We start from the raw sequence: 17,780 nt of genomic DNA on the forward strand, positions 1-17,780 counted from the left end.
GCATCAACTGCGATTAAGAACATTGAATCCATAAATGGACCAGCAAAGTCGATGTGCACCCTTTGCCAGGGAGATGAGGGCCACTCCCATGGATGTAGAGGGGCCTGTGGCGGAGCATTTTGGACCTTCTGGCATCCTAGGCAGCTCTTGGTCATGTCTTCGATGTCTCCATCGATACCTGGCCACCATACAAACGCCCTAGCTAGGTTCTTCATTTTCACTCCACCCAGATGCCCCTCGTGAAGCTCCTTTAGCACTTTATCCTGGAGTTTGGGTGGAATCACCACTCTGGATCCACACATCAAGGTTCCTCGGCACACTGACAGCTGTTCTCTTCTTTGCGAGAATGCTGGCAACAGTGGTTCGCCATGTGCTGGCCATCCCTTCATTGTTAAATCGTAGACCCGTGAGAGAGTAGGGTCATTTCTGGTCTCCCTTTCAATGGCAGAATTTGTCACCGGTAGACATTCCACTATGGTAGAGTGGAATATCTCTACTGGGTCTACTGTAGGTGCCTCTTCTATCGTTGGCAACGGCAGGCGCGATAAACCGTCAGCATTCCCATGCTGTTTTGACCCTTTGTATTCAATGTTGTATTGGTGTGCCCCTAGAAAAAGGGACCACCTCTGTAGTCTTTGTGCCGTCATAATGGGGACACCTTTCTTAGGGTTGAATATGGAGATGAGGGGTTGATGGTCAGTCAGCAAGGTAAATTTTTGCCCGTGTAGGTAATGGTTGAATTTCTTCACTCCCCATACCAGGCTGAGTGCTTCCCTGTCTATCTGGGAATAGTTACGCTCAGCTGAGTTCAATGAGCGTGACGCAAAAGCTATCGGCCGTTCCGAGCCATCGGGGAATCTATGGGACAATACAGCTCCTATGCCGTAAGGGGATGCATCGCACGCCAGTCTGATTGGTAGTGATGGGTTGTAATGAGCCAAAACTTTCTCGGATGTGATTAAGTCTTTACATTTATGGAAGGCACGTTTACAGTCTTCGTTCCATTTCCAAATCACTCCTGTGTGTAGAAGATCATTAAGAGGGTGTAGAATAGTTGATAAGTTCGGTAAAAATTTATGATAGTAATTTATTAATCCCAGGAATGACCTCAATTGTGAAACATTTTCAGGTGCTGGGGCTTTTATAACTGCTTCAATTTTTTCAGGTGACTTATGCAACCCTTCCTTATTAATTATGTGGCCACAATATGATATCTGATTTTGGAAAAATTCGCACTTGGGGCAATTTGCTCGTAGGCCCCGTTCTTTCAGCCTAGTGAGCACCTGCTCCAAATTGGCAAGGTGCTCGTTGTCCTTTTCTCCTGTTATAAGGATGTCGTCTAGGTAGCACTGAGTCCCCGGAATCCCTTGCAGGACTTGCTCCATAGCTCTTTGCCAGATAGCTGGAGCTGATGCTACTCCAAAAACCAGTCGATTGTACTGGTACAGGCCTTTGTGTGTGTTTATTGTGAGATACTTTTTAGAGGTCTCCTCAACCTCCATCTGTAGATATGCCTGTGCCAAGTCAATTTTTGTGAAACGTTTCCCTCCGGATAGTGAGGCGAAAATATCTTCTATCCTCGGAAGAGGATACTGTACCGTGTGAAGGACCGGGTTTACAGTCACCTTAAAGTCCCCACAGATGCGAATTTTTCTCTGTTCCTCAGAGTTATTTTTCAATGTTTTTTTCATGACTGGAACGATGGGTGTTGCCCATTCGCTCCAATCTATTTTGGATAATACGCCTGCCTTTTCCAAATTCTCCAGCTCTGCCTCGACTGCCGGACGTATTGCGTATGGCACCGGTCTTGCCTTAAAAATTTTTGGAATTGCTGCATCTTCCACTTTTATTGAGGCGGTGATGCCTTTCAAGGTTCCTAGTTTCTCTTGAAACACTTCTTTGGCGTTGGCCAAGATGTCTTTTAATCGTTCAGGTATGATGTCATCATTGTTTTTTTCCTTACTGGTCACCGTCAGTGCCTGAATGGAGTGCCAGTCTAAACGTATCTTCCTTATCCATTCACGTCCCAACAACGGTGGACCACCATCTTGTAGAATGTATAAATACAACATTTGTATTTCTTTGCCGTTGTATACCACAGGCACCTTTATTTTTCCTTTGGGGTATACTTTCTGCCCCGTATATGTTTTTAAGATAATGGATGTGTCTTTTAGAGGTATATGCGAAAATAGCCTCTCGTAATCTCGTCGATTTATTACGGTTAGAGCTGATCCTGTATCTAGCTCCATTTTAACTGGGGACCCTGCTATTGTGAGGGTAACCCAAATGGTCTGGTAATCTTCATTGGCAATTACATTATGTAATTTGAGAGAGCTTAGTCTCTTGTTTCCGGAGTCGCTATCGCTCTTCTGGTCTTTGGAGCTACTGTCCGTCATCATTTGTACCTTTCTGTGCTTTTCCTTATTGATTCTTTTCCCGTTAGTGGATTTTTTATTTTCAGATCGGCATACACGTGGAATGTGTCCCATCTTTCCGCATCGCCTGCATGCTTTTTCTTTGAACCAGCAATCCCTCTGGTCATGGTTGGATCTGCCGCAGCGATAACATCTCTCGAAACCCCGTGTCATTTCATGGGTGCCGAAGTCCTGTGGCCTTTGCTGTATCTTTGCCGCTTTGTCCAGTGTTAAATCTTTTCCAGAAGATACCTTTTTTTGTGTTTCTACACTTAGGGGATCGCAGATGAATTTGTCTTGCAGAGAATCTGCCAGTCCTGCCTCGAATTGGCAGTGTAGGGTATCAACAATCTCCTCAAAATTCTTGTCCATCGGTTCGGCTGGAGTGATTAAGTTGTGTAACAGCTTGTATGTTTCTGCGCCCATTAGATCCAGAAGCACTGAAGCTTTTTTTTCATCTTCTATTCCATTTGCGGTGCAAAACACCTCCACTCTTTCTACATATGTGGTCCAATCCTCTATCTTGTTGTCAAAAACATCAATATTGCCAAAGTTAGGCTCTGTTTCGTTATCAAAAGCATCAATATTGCCAGACTTAGGCATTTCACGCTTTTTTTTTCTCTGTAGCAACGATGTGGCGCTTCCTGCGCTTTCCCGCCGCTGCTACCGATAACAACGCTGTTTTACTGTGGTTTCCGTTTATTCACTGTTGGAGACTCGTTCCCGACGGAGGTCTAAACGCTGACCTGCTTGCTGCGCCGGCCGTCTCCCGAGTGCACCCTCCCAGTCCGTTATTGCTTGCCTCCGATTTCGCTGCCTGTCTCGGCTGTAGAGCCCGCCGCTGAAGCCCCAGCCTGACGCCCAGGAAGGATTAGCGCAGTACCTGCCACCAGCTTGGCCAGCTGGTGAAACCACAGTTTCTATTACTTCCTTGAGTCTTCTGGACGCTGGAGGAATCGATGTCCTTGAGGTGCTGCCGAATTGCAGGTAAGTCCGTTTCCACTTCGTCGCCACTGTAGTGTCCGTGTGTAGATAAAGACACTGAAGACAGGAGTTGGTTCATAGGTATTTACTAAACAAGTCTGGGGGGGGTTCTAAAGGATATACACAATACACAGGCTTATATAGCCCAAGTGGCAATTACCGGCATTACGCACACCTGGGGCTCTTAAAGGCACATACACCACAATTGCTCTTAAAGGCACATACACCACAGGAGCAGGCTCGAGGGGCCGAATGGCGGAGCAGGCTCGAGGGGCTGAATGGCGGAGCAGGCTCGAGGGGCCGAGTGGCGGAGCAGGCTCGAGGGGCCGTGTGGCGGAGCAGGCTCGAGGGGCCGAATGGCGGAGCAGGCTGGAGGGGCCATGTGGCGGAGCAGGCTGGAGGGGCCGTGTGGCGGAGCAGGCTGGAGGGGCCGTGTGGCGGAGCAGGCTGGAGGGGCCGTGTGGCGGAGCAGGCTCGAGGGGCCGTGTGGCGGAGCAGGCTCGAGGGGCCGAATGACGGAGCAGGCTCGAGGGGCCGTGTGGCGGAGCAGGCTCGAGGGGCCGTGTGGCGGAGCAGGCTCGAGGGGCCGTGTGGCGGAGCAGGCTCGAGGGGCCGTGTGGCGGAGCAGGCTCGAGGGGCCGTGTGGCGGAGCAGGCTCGAGGGGCCGAATGACCCACTCCTGCTCCTACGTCTTATGTTCTAAATGGTACAATTTTAAAGAGGGTGCAAGAACAGAGAGACCGGGGGGTGTTTGGGCACAAATCTTCGAAAGTGGCAGGACAGGTTAACAAAGCAGTTAATAAAGCAAATGGGATCTTGGGCTTTATAAATAGAGAATACAACAGCCAGGAAGTTGCGATGAACCTTTAGAAAACACTGGTTCAGCCCCAGCTGTGTCCTATTCTGGGCACCGCACTTTGGGAAGGATGTGAAGCCTTTGGAGAGGGTGCAGAAAAGATTTACTGGAATGGTTCCAGGGATGAGGGATTACAGTTACGTGGACAGACTGGAGAAGCTGGAGTTGTTCTCCTGGGAGCAAATAAGGCTGAATATATTTGATAGAGGTGTTTAAAATCATGAAGCTTTTAAGATTTGAATGCACTGCCTGATAGGATGGTGGGCAACACTTCCTCTAAACTGCACAGCCGCACAGCTGTCTGCCGGTCTCGCACAGCCTGGGACCGGCTTTTCAAATGTGAAATTTCACAACCCGTTAAAGGGACCACGCACCCAAATCAAATTAGGGGGAACATTGGTGGTGGGAACATAGTCAATTTTATCCAGGTTCTCATAACCTTATACCTCTCAATCAAGTCTCCCCTCAGCCTCCTCTGTTCCAAAGAAAAAACCCCAGCCTCTCCAATCTTTCCTCATAGCTAAAATTCTCCAGTCTGGAACTCACTGCCTGAAAGGGTGGTAGAGGCAGAAACCCTCATCACATTCAAAATGTTCTTGGATGTGCACTTGAAATGCTGCAACCCACAAGACTACGGACCAAGAGCTGGAAAGTGGGATTAGGCTGGATAGCTCTTTTTTGGCCAGCACAGACACGATGGGCCGAATGGCCTCCTTCTGTGCTGTATTATTCTATGACACTATGAAATCTAAAGTCTCTGTGGTGTAGCGAGGAATGTTTGTAAACCAGGGCCCTTAAATATACCATTTAACTGTAGTGTAATTGGTGGGATTGATTTGATTTAATTTAATTGCAATTAATTAAAGGGTAAGTCATGGCAGGACAGCCCGGTGCCGTGGTATACTCCTCCTGCGCTATGTGGGAACTCGGGGACACTTCCTGTGTCCCTGACAACTACGTGTGCAGGAAGTGTGTCCAGCTGCAGCTACTGGCAGACCGCATTGCGGCACTGGAGCTGCAATTGGATACATACTGGACCATTCGCGAGGCTGAGGACGTTGTGGATATCACGTTTGATCAGTTGGTCACACCGCAGGCAGAGGTTGGACAGGCAGAAAGGGAATGGGTGACCAACAGACAGAGTACTAGGCACAGGCAGGTAGTGCAGGGATCCCCTGTGGACATCCCCCTCTCAAACAGATACACCACTTTGAGTACTGTTGGGGGGGATGGCTTATCAGAGGAAGGCAGCAGCAGCCAACTTCCTGGCACCAGGGGTGGCTCTGCTGCACAGGACGGGAGGAAAAAGAGGGGTAGAGCTATAGTAATAGGGGATTCTATTGTAAGGGGAATAGATAGGCGTTTCTGCGGCTGCAAACGAGACTCCAGGATGGTGTGTTGCCTCCCTGGTGCAAGGGTCAAGGATGTTTAGAGCAGCTGCAGAACATCTTGGAAGGGGAGGGTGAACAGCCAGTTGTCGTGGTGCATATAGGTACCAACGATATAGGTGAAAAACAGGATGAGGTCCTAAAAGCTGAATATAGGGAGTTAGGAGGTAAATTAAAAAATAGGACTTCAAAGGTAGTAATCTCAGGATTGCTACCAGTGCCACGTGCTAGTCAGAGTAGAAATAGAAGGATATTTCAGATGAATACGTGGCTAGAGGAATGGTGCCAGGGGGAGGGATTCAAATTCCTGGGACATTGGAACCGGTTCTGGGGGAGGTGGGACCAGTTCAAACCGGACGGTTTGCACCTGGGCAGGGCCGGGACCGATGTCCTAGGGGGAGTGTTTGCTAGTGCTCTGGGGGAGGGTTTAAACTAAAATGGCAGGGGGCTGGGAACCTGATCAGGGGGACAGAGGAAAGGGAAACAAGGATAAAAGCAAAAGATAGGAAGGAGAAAAACAAAAGTGGCAGTCAGAGAAATCAATGGTTTAAATCAAACATGGCCACAGTAAATAATAATTCTAATAGGTCTAAGAGCGTTAAAAAAACAAGCCTTTGTGTCTTAATGCGAGGAGCATTTGTAATAAGGTGGATGAATTAGCTGCGCAAATAGAAGCAAACAAATATGATTTGATTGGGATTACGGAAACATGGCTCCAGGGTGGCGAAGGCTGGGAAGTCAACATCCAGGGGTATTCAATATTCAGGAAAGATCGATAAAAAGGAAAGGGAGGTGGGGTAGCATTGCTGGTTAAAGAAGGGATTAACACAATTGTAAGGAAGGATATTAGCTCTGATGATGTGGAATCTGTATGGGTAGAACTGAGAAATACCAAGGGGCAGAAAACGTTAGTGGGAGTGGTATATAGACCTCCAAACAGTAATGCGGAGGTTGGGGATGGCATTAAAAGGGAAATTAGGGAAGCGTGCAAAAAGGGCACAGCAGTCATCATGGGTGACTTTAATCTACATATAGATTGGGCTAACCAAATTAGTAACAATAATGTGGAGGAGGAATTCCTGGAGTGTTTACGGGATGGTTTCCTGGACCAATATGTCGAGGAACCAACCAGAGATCAGGCCATCTTAGACTGGGTATTATGTAACGAGAAAGGATTAATTAGCAATCTTGTTGCCCCTTGGGTCGGAGCGATCATAATATGATCGAATTCTTCATTAAGATGGAGAATGAAGTAGTTGACTCAGAGACTAGGGTCCTGAATTTAAATAAAGGAAACTACGATGGTCTGAGGCGCGAATTGGATAGGATTGATTGGGGAATGTCACTCAAAGGGTTAACGGTGGATAGGCAATGGCAAACATTCAAAGACCGCATGGATGAACTACAGAATTTGTTCATCCCAGTTTGGCATAAAAATAAAACAAAAAAGGTGACTCAACCGTGGCTAACGAGGGAAATTAGGGATAGCATAAGATCCAAGGAGAGGACGTATAAATTGGCCAGAAAAAGCAGTAATCCAGAGGATTCGGAGCAGTTTAGGATTCAACAAAGGAGGACAAAGGGATTAATTAAGAAAGGGAAAATAGAATATGAGAGTAAGCTTGCAGGGAACATAAAAACTGACTAAAAGCTTTTATAGATATGTGAAGCGAAAGAGATTGGTGAAGTCAAGCGTAGGTCCCTTGTAGTCAGAATCAGGGGAATTTATAATGGGGAACAAAGAAATGGCAGACCAACTAAATACATATTTTGGTTCTGTCTTCACAACGGAGGACACAAATAACCTCCCAGAGATGTCGGGGAACATAGGGTCTGATGAAAGGGAGGAACTGAAAGAAATCAGTATTTGTAGGGAAATGGTGTTGGGGAAATTGACTGGATTGAAGGCCGATAAATCCCCAGAGCCTGATAATCTTCATCCTAGGGTACTTAAGGAAGTGGCCCTAGAAATAGTAGATGCATTGCTGATCATCTTCCAACATTCGATGGAATCTGGAACAGTACCCATGGATTGGCGGGTAGCTAATGTTACCCCACTATTCAAAAAAGGTGGTCGAGAGAAAGCAGGGAATTATAGCCTGACATCGGTAGTGGGGAAAATGCTAGAGTCCATTATAAAAGATGTAATAGCAGAGCACTTGGAAAACAGTGACAGGATCGGACAAAGTCAACATGGATTTACAAAAGGTAAATCGTGCTTGACTAATCTGGAATTTTTTGAGGATGTAACTAGTAAAATAGATAAGGGAGAACCAGTGGATGTGGTGTATTTGGACTTTCAGAAGGCTTTCGATAAGGTCCCGCATAAGAGATTAGCGTGTAAAGTTAAGGCACATGGGATTGGGGGCAAGGTACTGTCTTGGATAGAGAACTGGTTGGCAGACAGGAAGCAAAGTGTTGGAATAAACGGGTCTTTATCCAAGTGGCAGGCAGTGACTAGTGGGGTACCGCAGGGATCGGTCATTGGACCCCAGCTATTCACAATAGATATTAATGATCTAGACAAGGGAACTAGATGTAATATCTCCAAATTTGCAGACGACACAAAGCTGGGTGGGCGTGTGTGCTGTGAGGAGGATGCCGAGAAACTACAGGATGATTTGGACAGGTTGGGTGATTGGGCAGAAGCATGGCAGATGCAATATAACGTGGATAAATGTGAGGTTATCCACTTTGGTGTCAAAAACAGGAAGGCAGATTATTATCTGAATGGCAATAGATTGGGAGAAGGGGAAGTGCAACGAGACCTGGGTGTCCTTGTGCACCAGTCGCTGAAGGTAAGCATGCAGGTGCAGCAGGCGGTTAAGAAGGCAAATGGTATGTTGGCCTTCATAGCGAGAGGGTTTGAGTACAGGAACAAGGATGTCTTGCTGCAGTTGTACAGGGCCTTGGTGAGACCACATCTGGAGTATTGTGTGCAGTTTTGGTCGCCTTATCTGAGGAAGGATGTTCTTGCCATGGAAGGAGTTCAGCGAAGATTCACCAGACTGATACCTGGGATGGCAGGAATGATGTATGAGGAGAGATTGGGTCGATGGGGCTTGTACTCGCTGGAGTTTAGAAGAATGAGAGGGGATCTCATTGAAACTTATAAAATTCTGGCAGGACTGGACAGACTAGATGCAGGAAGGATGTTCCGAATGGTCAGGGAGTCCAGAACCAGGGGTCACAGTCTAAGGATAAGGGGTAAGCCATTTAGGACAGAAATGAGGAGGAATTTCTTCACCCAGAGAGTGGTAAACCTGTGGAATTCTCTACCACAGAAGGCAGTAGAGGCCAGTTCATTAAATATATTCAAGAAGGAGTTGGATATATTTCTTAAGGCTAAAGGGATCAAGGGGTATGGGGAGAAAGCAGGGACAGGGTACTGAATTTGGATGATCAGCCATGATCGCATTGAATGGCGGAGCAGGCTCGAGGGGCCGAATGGCCTACTCCTGCTCCTATCTTCTATGTTTCTATCTGGAACTCTCCCCCCAAAAGGCTGTGGATGCTGGGGGTCAATTGGAACTTCAAGAGTGCGATTGCTGGATTTTGTGGGTCAGGGTATCGAGGGATATGGAGCTAAGGCGGGTAGATGGAGTTGAGGTACAGATCAGCCATGATGTGATTGAATGGTGGAGCAGGCAGTGGATTGGATGAGGATCCCTATCTCCGGCCCTGCACACCACAATCCGAGGGGGAAACTGCAGTGGCTGCTGGAGGAATGAGCCACATGGTACAGGATGAGGTTAAGAGGTACATTTCCCTTGGATAGGGCTTGAACTGGGGGTAATGTTCTCTTTAAGCTCTGCAGCTCCCCACGCAGCCGGCTCAGCGGCTTTTCAATTTTCATCTTACGGGCAAAATAGTCGATGTTTCAGCGGACTCCTCGCCTGCTCCAGGTGGTCTGTTTAGACGTGCACAAAGTACTGAGGGGGATTGCTGGCTAGGTGTGATGGATCCAGTGATGGTGAGGAGATGCGCTTTGACCCCCGACCTCCTCTCCTTCAGTTCACAGAGCTCGAGCAGCTGTTACCCACCTTGGAGGAAGCAGCCCTGTTGCCTAGCAACTGCCAGCCTAACGGTGCCAATAACAGCCTGGCGTCCAGAGGCGGGAGGAGAGAGCAGCTCTCAGACCCGCTGCACTCCAACACCGTCACGCAGGACTCTTCAACGCCTCAAGAGTAGGTTATAAGTGGCCATCGAGGTATTCTTCACCTTGTCCCCATTTCATCTCCGCACCCCCTCTAACCCTGCCCCGCGAACCCCTCTAACCTGCCCCTCTAACCATGCCCCGCGAACCCCTCTAACCCTTCCCCGCCAATCCTGCCCCTCTAACCCTGCCCTGCCAACCCCGGCCAACTTTCCCCGTGCACGCTCGAACACTCCCTCTAACCCCCCCCGATCCCCCCAACCCTTCTGTCTAACTCCCCCCCCCCCCCCCCCCCCCCCCCCCCAAAGCCTCTGTCTGGATGCTCGAACCCCATAAGGTTCACTCTGTAATCCCGCTCTTATGCTCCCCCTCACTCTCTAATGTTCCTCCTCCTTCACCCCACCCCCTCTAACACTGCCCCTTAACCCTCTCGCACTATGGTGACAAACTATGGGGAGAAGGTGGGGTTGGGGATATGGGAAGTAGGTGGGGTTGGGGATATGGGGGGTAGGTGGGGTTGGGGATATGGGGGGTAGGTGGGGTTGGGGATATGGGAAGTAGGTGGGGTTGGGGATATGGGGAGAAGGTGGGGTTGGGGATATGGGGAGAAGGTGGGGTTGGGGATATGGGAAGTAGGTGGGGTTGGGGATATGGGGAGTAGGTGGGGTTGGGGATATGGGGAGAAGGTGGGGTTGGGGATATGGGAAGTAGGTGGGGTTGGGGATATGGGGGGTGGTTGGGGATATGGGGGGGTAGGTGGGGTTGGGGATATGGGGGGTAGGTGGAGTTGGGGATATGGGGGGTAGGTGGAGTTGGGGATATGGGGGGTAGGTGGGGTTGGGGATATGGGAAGTAGGTGGGGTTGGGGGATATGGGGGGTAGGTGGGGTTGGGGATATGGGAAGTAGGTGGGGTTGGGGATATGGGAAGTAGGTGGGGTTGGGGATATGGGGAGTAGGTGGGGTTGGGGATATGGGAAGTAGGTGGGGTTGGGGATATGGGAAGTAGGTGGGGTTGGGGATATGGGGGGTAGGTGGGGTTGGGGATATGGGAGTAGGTGGGGTTGGGGATATGGGAAGTAGGTGGAGTTGGGGATATGGGAAGTAGGTGGGGTTGGGGATATGGGAAGTAGGTGGAGTTGGGGATATGGGGGGTAGGTGGGGTTGGGGATATGGGAAGTAGGGTGGGGTTGGGGATATGGGGGGTAGGTGGGGTTGGGGATATGGGAAGTAGGTGGGGTTGGGGATATGGGAAGTAGGTGGGGTTGGGGATATGGGAAGTAGGTGGAGTTGGGGATATGGGGGGTAGGTGGAGTTGGGGATATGGGGGGTAGGTGGGGTTGGGGATATGGGGGGTAGGTGGGGTTGGGGATATGGGGGGTAGGTGGGGGTTGGGGATATGGGGGGTAGGTGGAGTTGGGGGATATGGGGGGTAGGTGGGGTTGGGGATATGGGGGGTAGGTGGGGGTTGGGGATATGGGGGGTAGGTGGGGTTGGGGATATTGGGGAGTAGGTGGGGTTGGGGATATGGGAAGTAGGTGGAGTTGGGGGATATGGGAAGTAGGTGGGGTTGGGGATATGGGAAGTAGGTGGGGTTGGGGATATGGGAAGTAGGTGGGGTTGGGGATATGGGAAGTAGGTGGAGTTGGGGATATGGGGGGTAGGTGGGGTTGGGGATATGGGAAGTAGGTGGGGTTGGGGATATGGGAAGTAGGTGGGGTTGGGGATATGGGAAGTAGGTGGAGTTGGGGATATGGGAAGTAGGTGGGGGTTGGGGGATATGGGAAGTAGGTGGGGTTGGGGATATGGGAAGTAGGTGGGGTTGGGGATATGGGAAGTAGGTGGGGTTGGGGATATGGGAAGTAGGTGGAGTTGGGGATATGGGAAGTAGGTGGGGTTGGGGATATGGGGGGGTAGGTGGGGTTGGGGATATGGGAAGTAGGTGGAGTTGGGGATATGGGGGGTAGGTGGGGTTGGGGATATGGGAAGTAGGTGGAGTTGGGGATATGGGGGGTAGGTGGGGGTTGGGGATATGGGGGGTAGGTGGGGTTGGGGGATATGGGGAGTAGGTGGAGTTGGGGATATGGGGGGTAGGTGGGGTTGGGGATATGGGAAGTAGGTGGAGTTGGGGATATGGGGGGTAGGTGGGGTTGGGGATATGGGAAGTAGGTGGGGGTTGGGGATATGGGGGGTAGGTGGGGTTGGGGATATGGGGGGTAGGTGGGGTTGGGGATATGGGGAGTAGGTGGGGTTGGGGATATGGGAAGTAGGTGGAGTTGGGGATATGGGAAGTAGGTGGGGTTGGGGATATGGGGGGTAGGTGGGGTTGGGGATATGGGGGGTAGGTGGGGTTGGGGATATGGGGGGTAGGTGGAGTTGGGGATATGGGAAGTAGGTGGGGTTGGGGATATGGGGGTAGGTGGAGTTGGGGATATGGGGGGTAGGTGGAGTTGGGGATATGGGGGGTAGGTGGAGTTGGGGATATGGGGGGTAGGTGGGGTTGGGGATATGGGGGGTAGGTGGAGTTGGGGATATGGGAGGTAGGTGGAGTTGGGGATATGGGGGGTAGGTGGAGTTGGGGATATGGGGGGTAGGTGGGGTTGGGATTTGGGAAGTAGGTGGAGTTGGGGATATGGGGGGTAGGTGGAGTTGGGGATATGGGGGGGTAGGTGGAGTTGGGGATATGGGAAGTAGGTGGAGTTGGGGATATGGGAAGTAGGTGGAGTTGGGGATATGGGAAGTAGGTGGGGTTGGGGATATGGGAAGTAGGTGGGGTTGGGGATATGGGAAGTAGGTGGGGTTGGGGATATGGGAGGTAGGTGGAGTTGGGGATATGGGGGGTAGGTGGAGTTGGGGATATGGGGGGTAGGTGGGGTTGGGGATATGGGAAGTAGGTGGAGTTGGGGATATGGGGGGTAGGTGGAGTTGGGGAATATGGGGGGTAGGTGGAGTTGGGGATATGGGAAGTAGGTGGGGTTGGGGATATGGGAAGTAGGTGGGGTTGGGGATATGGGGGGTAGGTGGGGTTGGGGATATGGGAAGTAGGTGGGGTTGGGGATATGGGAAGTAGGTTGGGGTTGGGGATATGGGGGGTAGGTGGGGTTGGGGATATGGGAAGTAGGTGGGGTTGGGGATATGGGGGGTAGGTGGGGTTGGGGATATGGGGAGTAGGTGGGGTTGGGGATATGGGAAGTAGGTGGGGTTGGGGATATGGGGGGTAGGTGGGGTTGGGGATATGGGGGGGTAGGTGGGGTTGGGGATATGGGGAGTAGGTGGGGTTGGGGATATGGGGGGTAGGTGGGGTTGGGGATATGGGAAGTAGGTGGGGTTGGGGATATGGGGGGTAGGTGGGGTTGGGGATATGGGAAGTAGGTGGGGTTGGGGATATGGGGGGTAGGTGGGGTTGGGGATATGGGGGGTAGGTGGGGTTGGGGATATGGGGGGTAGGTGGAGTTGGGGATATGGGAAGTAGGTGGGGTTGGGGATATGGGAGGTAGGTGGAGTTGGGGATATGGGAAGTAGGTGGAGTTGGGGATATGGGAAGTAGGTGGGGTTGGGGATATGGGAAGTAGGTGGGGTTGGGGATATGGGGGGTAGGTGGAGTTGGGGATATGGGGGGTAGGTGGGGTTGGGGATATGGGGGGTAGGTGGAGTTGGGGATATGGGGGGTAGGTGGAGTTGGGGATATGGGGGGTAGGTGGGGTTGGGGATATGGGAAGTAGGTGGAGTTGGGGATATGGGAAGTAGGTGGGGTTGGGGATATGGGAAGTAGGTGGGGTTGGGGATTGGAGTTGGGGATATGGGAAGTAGGTGGGGTTGGGGATATGGGGGGGTAGGTGGAGTTGGGGATATGGGGGGTAGGTGGGGTTGGGGATATGGGAAGTAGGTGGAGTTGGGGATATGGGAAGTAGGTGGAGTTGGGGATATGGGGGGTAGGTGGGTTGGGATATGGGGGTAGGTGGGGTTGGGGATATGGGGAGTAGGTGGGGTTGGGGATATGGGGGGTAGGTGGAGTTGGGGATATGGGGAGTAGGTGGGGTTGGGGATATGGGAAGTAGGTGGGTTGGGGATATGGGGGGTAGGTGGAGTTGGGGATATGGGAAGTAGGTGGGGTTGGGGATATGGGGGTAGGTGGGGTTGGGGATATGGGGAGTAGGTGGGGTTGGGGATATGGGAAGTAGGTGGAGTTGGGGATATGGGGGGTAGGTGGGGTTGGGGATATGGGAAGTAGGTGGAGTTGGGATATGGGAAGTAGGTGGGGTTGGGGATATGGAAGTAGGTGGAGTTGGGGATATGGGGGGTAGGTGGGGTTGGGGATATGGGGGGTAGGTGGGTGTTGGGATATGGGGAGGTAGGTGGGGTTGGGGATATGGGAAGTAGGTGGGGTTGGGATATGGGAGTAGGTGGGGTTGGGATATGGGAAGTAGGTGGGGTTGGGATATGGGGGGTAGGTGGGGTTGGGGATATGGGGGGTAGGTGGGGTTGGGGATATGGGAAGTAGGTGGGGTTGGGGATATGGGGGGTAGGTGGGGTTGGGGATATGGGAAGTAGGTGGGGTTGGGGATATGGGGAGTAGGTGGGGTTGGGGATATGGGGAGTAGGTGGGTTGGGGATATGGGAAGTAGGTGGGGTTGGGATATGGGGGGTAGGTGGGGTTGGGGATATGGGAAGTAGGTGGGGTTGGGGATATGGGAAGTAGGTGGGGTTGGGGATATGGGGGGTAGGTGGGGTTGGGGATATGGGAAGTAGGTGGGGTTGGGGATATGGGGGGTAGGTGGGGTTGGGATATGGGGGGTAGGTGGGTTGGGGATATGGGAAGTAGGTGGGGTTGGGGATATGGGGGATAGGTGGGGTTGGGGATATGGGGGGTAGGTGGGGTTGGGATATGGGAAGTAGGTGGGGTTGGGGATATGGGGGGTAGGTGGGGTTGGGATATGGGAGTAGTGGGGTTGGGATATGGGGGGTAGGTGGGTTGGGGATATGGGAGGTAGGTGGGGTTGGGGATATGGGGGGTAGGTGGGGTTGGGGATATGGGAAGTAGGTGGGTTGGGGATATGGGAAGTAGGTGGAGTTGGGGATATGGAGTAGGGGTTGGGGATATGGGAGGTAGGTGGGGTTGGGGATATGGGGAGTAGGTGGGGTTGGGATATGGGGAGAAGGTGGGGTTGGGATATGGGGAGAAGGTGGGTAGGTGGGGTTGGGGAGAAGGTGGGTTTGGGGGATATGTGGAAGGTGGGTAGTTGGGGGATATGGGGAGAAGGTGGGTTTGGGGATATGGGGAGAAGGTGGGGTAGATGGGGCTTGTTTTCAGAGCCTCTGTTGCTGTCGTATTTTGTTTGCCTAAAACGAACCTGCTGTCTACATTTGATCACTCCTTTCTGTTGCTCTGTTTTTATTTCCTGTTGGAAGGTTTACCGGAGCTGGACGTGGGGCTCCGGGGGCAGAAGTTTCCAGCATCCATGACGGGAGACCAGCAGCCCTGGAGCGACACCAGCAGGACAGGCAGGAAGGAGGACGGGTAAGCAGTGACATTCAACCTTGACTTAAGGTCAGGGTGGCACTGAGGGTTATTGTGGAGAAGATGGGCTCGATGGGACAGAGGGAGGTTTGGAGTGCCGCAGTTTTGGCCGTGATGAGTTCTCTCGACTATTTAGTGTGTCTCTTGTATAATAAGCAAGGACTTCAGTTGGGAATGGTCGAGCCACAGAGCAGGACGGTCCTGAGCTCAATCCCTGGTCTGTCTGATAGCTGATGTGAGCTGGGGTAGGAGTGGAGGTTAGACTGTAGGCCCCTGGGGTAAGGAGAGACAAGTCAGCCGGGCTTCCTGCTCCTGTCCGCTGTCCAGAGTCCCCTGCTGGAAGTGTGGGTGTGTGTGGGCTTCAGCTGTGACGATCCCCCTGCCTGAATGTCCTGCTGACAGAGTCTCTGTGGATATTTGTTACAGTGGCATAGCGTGTCTGGCTCTCATAGAGTGTTTCCCAGCAAGAGTGAGGGAGCAACACGCTGACTAAAATGACTCATTGCTTATGGTCACTGACAGGCTGAGTATCCAAATCTCGACTGCTGTTCCTCAGCTCTGTGAGCAGTGCGAGGGGCTGTACCTGCCTGCATAGAATTGAAAAGTAGGGAAGTTATGCTAAACCTGTATTGAACCTTGGTTAGACCACACTTCGAGTACTGCGAGCAGTTCTGGTCGCCATATAAAAAGGATATAGAGGCACTGGAGAAGGTGCAGAGAAGATTTACAAGGATGATACCAGAAATGTGAGGGTATACATATCAGGAAAGGATGGACAGGCTGGGTCTCTTCTCTTGGAAAAAAGGCTAAGGGGTGACCTAATAGAGGTCTTTAAAATTATGGAAGATTTTGATAGAGTGGATAGAGAGAGAATGTTTCCACTTGTGGGGAAGAGCATAACTAGAGGCCGTCAATATAAGATAGTCACCAAGAAATCCAACAGGGAATTCAGAAGAAACTTCTTACCCAGAGAGTGGTGAGAATGTGGAACTCGCTACAGGGAGTGGTTGAAGCGAATAGTATCGATGCATTTAAGGGGAGGCTGGACAAGCATATGAGGGAAAAGAGAATAGAGGGTTACGCTGATCGAGTTAGATGAGGAAAGACGGGAGGAGGCTCGAGTGAGGTATTACAGGCCAGTGAGCCTAACATCTGTGGTAGGGAAATTATTGGAAAAGATTCTGAGGGACAAAATGAGTCTCCACTTGGAGAGGCAAGGATTAATCGGGGATAGTCAGCATGGCTTTGTCAAGGGTAAATCATGTCTGACAAATCTGATTGAATTTTTCGAGGGGTGACTAGGGGGGTGGATGAGGGAAATGCTGTGGATGTGGTTTACATGGATTTCAGTAAAGCTTTTGACAAAGTCCCGCATAGGAGACTGGTCAAGAAGGTAAGAGCCCATGGGATCCAGGGTGCCTTGGCGCGTTGGATCCTAAACTGGCTGAGTGGCAGGAGGCAGAGGGTGATGGTCGAAGGTTGCTTTTGTGACTGGAAGCCTGTGTCCAGTGGGGTACCTCAGGGATCGGTGCTGGGTCCCTTGTTGTTTGTGATCTACATAAATGATTTGGAGGAGAATGTAAAAGGTATGATCAGTAAGTTCGCAGAGGACACGAAAATTGGTGGGGTGGTAAATTGCGAGGAGGAAAGCCTCAGGCTACAGGACGATATAAACGGGTTGGTCAGATGGGCGGAAAAGTGGCAAATGGAATTTAACCCTGAAAAGTGCGAGGTGATGCATTTTGGATGGACAAATAAGGCAAGGGAATACACAATGAGTGGTAGGACCCTAGGAAGTACAGAGGGTCAGAGGGACCTTGGTGTACATGTACATAGATCCCTGAAGGCAGCGGAACAGGTAGATAAGGTGGTTAAAAAGGCATATGGGATACTTGCCTTCATTAGCCGAGGCATAGAATATAAGAGCAGGGAGGTTATGATGGAGCTGTACAAAACGCTGGTAAGGCCACAACTGGAGTACTGTGTGCAGTTCTGGTCGCCTCACTATAGGAAGGATGTGATTGCATTGGAGAGGGTGCAGAGGAGATTCACCAGGATGTTACCTGGGCTGGAGTGCCTCAGCTATGAAGAAAGACTGGACAGGCTGGAGTTGTTTTCCTTGGAGCAAAGAAGGCTGAGGGGGGACCTGATTGAGGTGTACAAAATGATGAGGGGCATAGATAGGGTAGATAAAGAGGAACTTTTCCCCTTAGTAGGGGGGGCGGTCAATAACAAGGGGGCATAGATTCAAGGTAAGGGGCAGGAGGTTTAGAGGGGATTTGAGGAGGAACTTTTTCACCCAGAGGATGGTTGGAGTCTGGAACTCACTGCCTGAAAGGGTGGTGGAGGCAGGAACCCTCACAACATTCAAGAAACATTTGGATGAGCACTTGAAACGCCATAGCATACAAGGCTATGGACCAAATGCTGGAAAATGGGATTAGATTGGACAGGGCTTGATGGACG

General features: G+C 51.2%; 1 protein-coding gene across 1 annotated transcript in view; it reads left to right on the forward strand.

Moving 5' to 3' along the window:
* The window catches only part of ncoa1 (nuclear receptor coactivator 1), a 100,378-nt gene that overhangs the window by 66,453 nt on the left and 16,145 nt on the right, over positions 1 to 17,780 (forward strand). The window contains 3 exon segments of the mRNA XM_085978703.1: positions 9,657 to 9,806; positions 9,808 to 9,829; positions 15,206 to 15,314. Coding sequence (XP_085834829.1) covers positions 9,657 to 9,806; positions 9,808 to 9,829; positions 15,206 to 15,314 — 281 coding nt within the window.

The sequence above is a fragment of the Somniosus microcephalus genome, chromosome 3, assembly GCF_052327205.1.
Source record: "Somniosus microcephalus isolate GS21.2 chromosome 3, FLI_Smic_1.0, whole genome shotgun sequence".
NCBI classification, from domain to species: domain Eukaryota; kingdom Metazoa; phylum Chordata; class Chondrichthyes; order Squaliformes; family Somniosidae; genus Somniosus; species Somniosus microcephalus.